This window comes from Rhagoletis zephyria, unplaced genomic scaffold (assembly GCF_001687245.7).
Source record: "Rhagoletis zephyria isolate East Lansing unplaced genomic scaffold, Rhagoletis_zephyria_1.1 Rzeph_scaffold_00451, whole genome shotgun sequence".
NCBI lineage: Eukaryota > Metazoa > Arthropoda > Insecta > Diptera > Tephritidae > Rhagoletis > Rhagoletis zephyria.
In genome coordinates, this window is record NW_016157535.1 from 151,093 (window position 1) to 160,696 (window position 9,604).

A 9,604-nucleotide genomic window follows, 5' to 3' on the forward strand; every position below is an offset into this window, starting at 1 on the left:
AAGGGCTAGGGGCAATTTTAAATTTATGTGACCAAAAAAAGTATGTGGTAGCTAAATCTAGCCACCAAAGGGCTAAAACGGCAACACTGATGAGAAGTCCGAGCATTGCAGATGTCAGCCTCTCATAAATGAGAAAAACGATGCAAGTAATCCATTCGCGATCACTCACAACAGCTTATCGTGATAAACTTATCGCGAAAAACTTTCACCGACGTTGTATAGGAGATATTTTTCGCGTTTGTTTTGGGCATGCATTTTGTTGTACATACAGCATACATACATATGTATATATGTGTATGTATGTATGTAATGCAAGCAAATGCTTTCGGTTGGTAGGAATGTAGGAATATGCACAAATATATGAATTATGGTGGTAATACTATATGTATATGTATGTACATATAAATTACATACATGCATACGTGTAGCTAAAGTACTCAGCAAACACAGTTTCAAACGTTTGAGAAAAATGTATTTCTCAATTTGATATCAAATGTTTTTCTCAAATGATTCTCAATTTGAAAGCGAGGTTCAAATTTTACATTTGAAACTCATTTGAGGTTGATTTGAAGAAAGATGTCAAGTATCAAATGTTATAAAAATGCGCAGTTAAATCAAAAAATTTAAGAATAAAATTAAGATCAATTGAAAAAAAAACAATGAATAGAAAAAATTTCAAAGAGAAAGCCCACAAATAGTCGATTTGATGTTTGCGCCAATTGAAAAAGCTGCAGCCCAACAAGACGAATCTATTATAAATTACTTTATGTACATACATATGTATATAGCGAAGAAAAAATAAATATGAAATATGCATTTCCTATTATAAATTTTATTTCCACATTTGAAGTTAGCCATATTCTCAAATGGAGATCAAACTCCCTTTTTTATTGCACGGTCAAAAATTTGGGTTTAATTTTTAAACCGCGCTGGGACTACTGCCTTTTTTAAACTTTTATAGTCTACTTTTTAAACCAGTCAATAGTTTTACGCAATTTTTAATATATTCTGGTTTAAATTTTAGCCCAAAAAGTTCGTGGTTTAAAAATCAAACCAAAATGTTTTAATTCTAGTTTCTAGGTTTCATATATAGAAAATTTGGTTTAAAATCTAAACCGAAATAGAATATGTTTGCACAGCGAATTGTGGTGTTGATTCAAACTCAACATATGAAAGCACATTTACATGCGTGGCTGTAGCTGAGTGTGCAAAGATGCTTGATACAATTGGTTGCTACCAAGGCTGTCCGGGTTCAATCCCAACCAGACGGAGCATGAAATTTAAAATTGTTTTTTTTTTTTATTCTTAATTATGAAAATGTTTGGGTTTAACATTTAAACCGAATTGTTTAAATTCTAAACCCAACATATGTGCTCTCTTTTTTTTAAACTTGGAAGGTTTGTATTTGAAACTGAATTTAGTTTGGTCATATATGTAGTCCAAAAAGTTTAAAATTAAAACCGAAATTTTTAACCGTGTGAGAAAGCTGTAATTTTCAAATCAATATCAAGTCATTTTCAAACGTTTGACATTTGATAAGGCTTTGATTTCAAATCATTCTCAAATGTATATCAAACCTAATTGTTTGCTGGGTATATTCCAAGCGTACACTTTTCAGTACAATGGTGTATCTGCATGTTATTTTATTATCAAACAAAACACCTCTTTGAGGTAAACTTTCCGAGTGACGAAAGCTGAACTAGAAATACAAAATTTATGATATCAATTTCGTGACGAAAATTAGACGAATTTTTTAACTGCCTTGGAAACGTAGGGAAAATCTTTTTTATTCATACGAATCGTTGCAAAAGTTCTGTTTTTTATTTTGTGTTTGTAGCAGTAAACGGAATTTCGCAACTTTTCGAATAAATAAAAAAAGATCTTCCGTACGTTTCAAAGGCAGTTAAAAAATTCGTCTAATTTTCGTCACGAAATTGATATCATAAATTTTGTGTTTCTAGCAGTAAACGGAATTTCGCAACTTTTCGAATAAATAAAAAAAGATCTTCCGTACGTTTCAAAGGCAGTTAAAAAATTCGTCTAATTTTCGTCACGAAATTGATATCATAAATTTTGTGTTTCTAGTTCAGCTTTCGTCACTTGGAAAGTTTACCTCAAAGAGGTGTTTTGTTTGATATCAATTATTTTGGGGTAGCACATTTAAAATCGACGAAAATAAAAACAATAATCTAAATGTTTTATTTTTCTCAAATAAGTTGCTAAAAATGTTATCTAAATCTAAATTATGTATTCAAATCGATGTGTCCATTGAAACACACACATAATTTTTCGAATACGGAATAAATCGAAAAAGAATGATCATATCCTTTGTATTCGAAAAAGTTAAAAATAAAAAATAAAATATGAGAAATGAGAAATGATAAAAACCTATCAACTTGGTACCAACTTTGGATACAATAAACAACTGTATTCATCTGATAGTCTCGTAGTTTATTTCAGTTAAGATTTCTACGGGGTGTGGGGTGCACACATGTGCTTTTTTAAGAAGTTTTACTTCTATTACGTGTACGGTGTTGCACTCGTGCTATTAAACTAAAGGGCTAACTATAATATGAATAAGCTGCCGTAACTGACTGTCAGAAAATGAACGAAAAGTCTGTCAAATGCATAAGCAACGTTGTGTAGACTTTTAGGTGGCTATATTTTACTTACATGAGTTCAGTGTTGCCACATTTATTAGATTTAACAATAGCCACTATCAAGCAGTTTGTTGTAGATCACACAATTATAGTAACCTAGAAACGCCGAAGAACTGTTCGCCTTGCGAAACTTTCAGGATAACCTGGGCCCGAATCGCGGCAGTCGTGAACGAGCGACCATTCGAGTCGAGCAAAATTTCGTGACGTGTAGAATGACCGGATCGCCGCAGTCGAAACCTAACGAATCGAAATTATTTAGTTCCAAACTTGCCTTCCACTTGTGGATGGCGAAAAAGAAATGTCAAAACAAAGCAAAAGAATCAAAACGAAATTACATTTAGCTGTGATGCGTTATATTTAAAGAAAACTTTACTAAAAAATTATATTTGCATCAATAAGGATGGATCCTGTAGTATTTTTTTATTTAACTTCTTCGGAGTCAGAAGATGAAAGCAACTGCGCAGTCGCAAGGAGACAGATGCGTGAAAGAGGCAATCCTACACCCAGAAAAAGGTTTAGTTATAATAACCAAGATTTGGTTATAGTGATCAAGTAGCATAGTTGGATATGGCGAAATAAATATATAGTTCACGAAAGTCTGCAATTTACTTAAGACTTCTAGTTGGGACAAATGTATATTTGTTAATNGTTTTCAATTAATTTTGTGAACTTGCTGTAGACTTGAATCAGCTAACCGTTTATTATTGGGAAAAAAGTTTCAGTTTGACACAAATAAAAATTTACTCGATGTTTGTTGGGTCTACTTTCTTCTTTTATTTGCATATATTAAGCATAAAAAAAGTACATATTTACATAAGTTAGTTACTAAAGTAAATAATACGTATGTATATGGTGGTAAGAATTTCCTAAAAAACAACGATGATACAGGAACAGTCGTGCGAAAACCCAGGTCAATGTCTGCTGGAAGTATACTGCTTTGCTTTTTCCTTGGCTAAATAGACACTTTCAAATTATAATTCACATGAATTATATATCCACTGAAAAACCTCGGTTGGCATCAAACGTTATATTTTTAAATAACTATGCGCGCACCGAAACAACTCGCGGTGATAGAAAAACTGAGCCAAACAATTCTGTGCATGTCATAGCACACACTTTTCTTTCTCTACCTAGCGCAGCGATCGACATACCATAGCTCTGGCACCACATGCGTGTTTCACCCATATACGAACAGCGGTAGCGGAACAATGATTTCCACGCACAATGCAATGGTCGGCATACTAGCCCATTCAAACGATTCAATAAGTGGGACTGTGTGCGTTGCTCAGCTCTTCGTATGTGAAACACATATGTGCTCAGAGAGCGCTCAGCATTCTTTAGGGGTGGCTCACAAGCATGAATATGTTCCACTCTTAAACCAAATCGTGGTTGCCTCAACCAAGATTTTGTAACTATGACTAAACCATGTGTTGCAAGAAAGCTTATCTGCATTAGCAGAGCTTAATAACATCTTTTTAAGAACCATACGTTCAAGTTCAATGGAATTTGTAGAAATATGCTTCAAAGAAATATTTATTAGTATTAACCAAACCCTTCAACTAAATTAACGATTTGTTACAACCTAGATGAATATTAGAAGCTTTCATATATTTAGTTATAATTACTATAATTACTATAATTATTATAGTTATATTACCCATGGTAATAGTTCCCAATCCTTGGTAACAGTTCCCAAATATTGTCAAAATTCGGAAACTAAACATCTTTAGTTGTCGAAACTAATCCTTTTTCTCAGTGTATGGCTTTGTCGGCAGAAGCGTAAGAATTGTGTTCGGTTTATTTAATGAATTTTAATATCAGTTACAAATTTCTAGTTTCAAAAAACGGTTCAGACTAAACAAAAGCGGGTTCGAGTATGTGCTTTCACGTCTGCAATTTAAAGGACATTTGTCAACATCGGTCCCACCAGTGCTACAATTAGCGGCAACTTTATCGCTTTTGGCCAGTGGAGGTTTCCAAAATGCAGTTGGCAGCGATTACTTGATTGGATTAGGCCAAAGCTCAGTTTGCAAAATAGTGTGGAATGTGGTCAATGAATTGGAAACAAAGCTGTGCCCCCATTTTATAAAATTTTCCCCTGAACGCTTTTCTCAGTGCGCGGAATCATTTGTACAAAAATACAAAATTCCTGGAAGTATGTAGTTAAGGACACAAAATCTCACTCGTAAAAAATGGTTTTCTAAGAAAAAAGAAATGCTTCTAATTTATTTGTATTTATTTGTTTTGCAGTTATTGGATGCATTGACGGAACACATTTTGGGCTACAAAAACCAACTCACAACGAGCACATGTTTTTCAACCGTAAAGGATATCACAGCATCAATTCTATGATAGTACGTAGATTGCACTATATTCAAAAACTAAGTAATTTTAATAAGATTTCCTTTGCAGATTTGTGACCATGAATACAGGATATTGGCCATTGATTCAAAATATGGTGGAGCCGCTGATGACTCTTTTGTGTGGAAGCATTCAGCACAAAGGCAATTTTTGGAAGAGCAATATAATCTTAACAATTTGAAGAACGTTTGGCTTTTAGGTAAATAATTTTAATGCATTAAAATATGTTAGTAATATTTTAATGCAATTAAATACATATACATATGTCCAATTCAATAGGAGATTCGGGATATCCTTTAGAGCCATGGTGTTTAACGCCTTACAGAAATCCTGAAGAAGATTCAAATCGAGCGCGATTCAATGAGGTTCATGCAAAATCTAGGTGTATTGTTGAAAGAACAATAGGAATTTTTAAAGGTCGCTGGAAAATCCTCAGCAATGACAAGAGAAGTCGTTATAGGCCAGAAAAAATAGCGAAGTCCGGCAATGTGTGTGCAGCGTTGCATAACGTATGCATACAATTTAAAGATCCGTCATATTGCAGATATAACGTATGCGAAAATATTGAAACAGAAGTGGATATTGGAAACGAAACTCATTTAACGAAAATCTACCAAAAAATAAGAGATCAAATAATGCTCTCGTTATCGAATACTATTTAGTTATAACACTATACACAAGAATTCATTCACCACTTTATTTATTTCTAAAGAAAGGAAAATAAAATTAATTTATAAACATTTTTTAATTCATTCTTTAATTACAGTGCAACTCTCAAAATCAAAAAATTAATCATATTCTTAGATTGAAATGCACTTAAAATTATAATTCAAATTCACAGTCGTAAAGATTAAAAAAAAAAATATTTGCGTTTTAAAAGTATCAATTAAGGTAACGATATGTAAAAATATATTGAACTATTTTGAATATGAATTTTGTAAAGCAGCCAACTCAAGGCGTTTGATTTTGAGTTCCAATTCCTTGACGGCCATGTTAGCCTTGTGAGCTTCTTCCTTCAATGCTACCGATCTTTCTTTAAGCGCTATCAGTCTGTCCAACTTACTGCTTATGTTGCTTTGAGATTCTTCAGACGCATTAAGGTGTAATTTTAGGAGTGCAAGCTTTTCAGTCTTTCCTTGTGCTTTTACACTTTTTCTGGAGGTAGTGGGGTATTCGTCTTCTTTCTTACTTCCGCTTTCTTCCTCATCACTGGCCAAAAATTCTTCTACTGTTTCCTCGATTGCTTCCTGGGCGCTTTCATTTTGGGGCAATAAATTACCAAAACATCTGACAGAATGTAGCCCTGCTACTGAAACATCCAACCCGGCAGCCTGTACAATTTGTTCGTCTGCCGCCGTCAAAGGCTTTTCCTCGTAAGGACCACCGCCAGTTCTCTGCTTCGACGCCTTATTAAAGGAAAGTTTCTTTTTCACATTCTGCTTTTGGTCAGCAAATACCTAAAATGTATTAAGAAAGGGAGTACTCTCAATGTTTTTGATTTTCAGCCTGGCGCCCTCGGACTTTTACCACAATATATTTGCAAGGACGTACCTTTCGCCATGTCTTTGCATCCTGGACAGGGGGACCTGCGCCATTAAGTTTCACTGCCAAAGCCTCCCATAACCTATTTGCAGTTGCTTTGCCCTGTCCGGAATTCGGTATAACATTTTTGGCCAAGTGTTGGTGCTCCAGTATATATTCAGCCATCAGACTTTTTTGCTGCATATTAATTTTATTCACATTCGTCCTAAAAGCATTGTATAATTAATATTTATCATTAATATTTAAAAAACAGTAACTTATATATTTTTTCTCTTATTATTTAACTAGTTTTTCTTGTTAAAATCAAAAATTTTTACGAATTACTTGTTACTCGTTTGAAAAATGCCAGTCGAATAAAATTTCGTTGTCTTCGAATGAAAAAACACTCGTTAACGAGTGGCGGAATAACGAATTTCGAATGAGCTCACTCGATAACGGGTGCGGTGATGCCAAATCGAAAAAATTCTAACAATTTGTGTCGTTCACGACTGCCGCGATTCGGGCCCTGGTGTTTCTGTAAAAGGAAACGCTTACGGCACACTTCCTAATGTAGAACCAGAACTTCTTTTGACCTGTGTTACAAGTAGGACTGAGTCGAAAATGTTACCAAGTTGAAAAATAAGTTACCAAATTACCAAATATGATAAATAAAGAAAAAAATTACCAATTTCGGTAAAAAAAAATACCAATGCGGCAACACAGCATGTGTTGCATATGTACATACATATGTACATACGTACGAGGACAAACAGCTGATTCCGTACGGAAGGTGCGATCAGTATCGCTCTTTCATTAAGCAAATGACGTTTGGCGAAACTTGACAAAACTTGATGTTAAGCACATTATATACTACGTTTATACGCATGCATAAGTCGCTTTAATTCATTTCGCCACGATTCAAAACATATGTATAAACTGAATTTCAATTCGCTTTGAAAGAGCGAAGTGTTTTGGCTCACACTCCATTTCAAATCGGTAGTTGATTTCTCCAGACAGTTAGAAAGAGTGTATAAACACCGCTCTCACTCAAAGCGAATTGGAGATCAGCTGTTCCGCTCAAATTCCAAATAATCGCATCAGTATTTAAAAGCTGATTAATAATAATCGTTCTTTTTCTTTGCCACGATTTTATAATGCCGAATAAAACTAGATTTTTATCACTTTCCATTATGTTAACTTATAAAATGTCAAATGAAAACAGCTTATTTTGTTTGCTTTTGAAGACGGTTACTTTGATGTCGATATAAAGCCGTAAGTATAAACACTAGAGCGAAATGTGTACGGTGTCAATCCGCTTTCAATTAAGTCGATTATTCTGTGCGTATAAACGTAGTAATAGTTTCAGAATAGGCTTTATGTGTATTCGCACAGTTACATACGCCTGCTTATTCATAATATAGTTAGCCCTTTATGATGTTTTCTCAAGTAGTTTTGCTCAGAAGCAATTTGTACATATGTATGTAAGTAGTAGCGGCACATTGGGTGAACTAAATGCATTCATACATACATATTTATGTACAACTGTAGGTAACGCGTCTTCCCAGGTAGGTTAAGTGCGGGTGATAAACCCATGTAGCATAGTTACATACTGTGTACATACCTGCAATTAAAATAGGGAAAAATGTTACAATTTTGGCATATGACTGAAAAAAAACTCTAAAATACACACGAATTGTGGTTTCCACGACATGTACGAAGTGATTAGCACAGCTGCATCCTTCAACTTGTCAACTCGCGGGAAATTCCCCGATTTGCAGGGAATTTCGATTTAAGTGGCAATCGGGGAATGGGAAATTTTTTCGGGGAACTGGGTATGTTATTTTTATATCTTAAAGTAACCAAATTAGACGAATATGTTAATTTTTAACCATTTGACCCTTTTCGGAGCGACATTTTTTCAATTTGAATCGAGATATCTCCCCAACAAGAGTTTCCCCAGATATAGGTTATATACCAGATGAAAGCTAAGATTTTGGGCTAGAGTTGTGGAAACTTAGAATAAAGTCGACTGACCAATTTTTGAGAAAATGCCCGAAATGTATATTTTCAGCAGCCCGATTTTTAGTTTTCAAGCGGTAACGTTATGACATATTTATATTTTATAAACACAAAAGATAGCGTTAGATAGCTTGTTTGAAGACCCTTCTACTAATATCCACATCAATGACATGGACTGAGTAGTGCGGCCTCAGTGGTAGTTTAAAAAATTGCCTTTTTTCGAATTTCAGGCCCCAGCCACGCCCACAAAGACATACGAATCAAAACATCATGGAACAAAACCTTCTTAGTTTTTTTGGTACTTTAATTCCTGAAAGTTTGAAAAAAATTAAATGATGGTACGTACAGACGCCACATACATACCAAAGCATCTCGTAGTGGAGACACGAACCAAAACACATTTACCTCTATATCTTTCCAACTAGTAGCCGGAATTTAATATATAAGGTATTGGCCTGTAGAATAACACTAAATATGTTTGGTGTACCCATATGCCCCCCTAAACCGGAAAAAGCAAAAAAACGTTTTTTGTTTCGCAACACTTTAGCCAAATTTTTAAGAATCCGGTTAATCGTTTATGAAGCTTGAATACATTTTCTGGACACACTCTGCAGAACCTTTCCAACGATATCTCAAACATGTCGATTGGACGTCTGGATAAAAACTTCCAAATCTCGTGTATATACATATGTATAATAGGCCTTTCGCACGAGGCGATTTTTCAGGCAACAAAAGTTGAATGCGGAGTTGAATGAGAAGTTGAAAGTGAAAAAGTTGCCATCCCTATTCAGACGAGGCGATTTTCGATTCAACTCGAATTGTTGTTTACATTATTTAAAATGAGTTTAAATCGCCAAATTTTATCAATTGGCGTAAATTTGGTAAGCCAAGCGTTGGTATAAGTGCTTTTAGCGAAGCTGAAAGATAAAATAAGAGTAAAAAAGTAAAAAAGAAAAAAAATATGTATACACAACAGTGTTGGCATTTTTTGGTACAATTGTACTTGTTTGATACAATTTCATTTACAATATACTTTCCTACTA

At 34.3% G+C, this 9,604-nt stretch overlaps 1 protein-coding gene across 1 annotated transcript; it reads left to right on the top strand.

The window, feature by feature from the left end:
• Positions 1 to 4,419: 4,419 nt before the first annotated feature.
• LOC108359753 (putative nuclease HARBI1) lies at positions 4,420 to 5,742 on the top strand. The gene is made up of 5 exons (XM_017611722.1): positions 4,420 to 4,439; positions 4,496 to 4,815; positions 4,911 to 5,014; positions 5,073 to 5,220; positions 5,301 to 5,742. Exons 1-5 carry the CDS (start codon positions 4,420 to 4,422, stop codon positions 5,681 to 5,683), a joined length of 975 nt encoding a protein of 324 aa, XP_017467211.1. The 3' UTR covers positions 5,684 to 5,742.
• Positions 5,743 to 9,604: the final 3,862 nt, after the last annotated feature.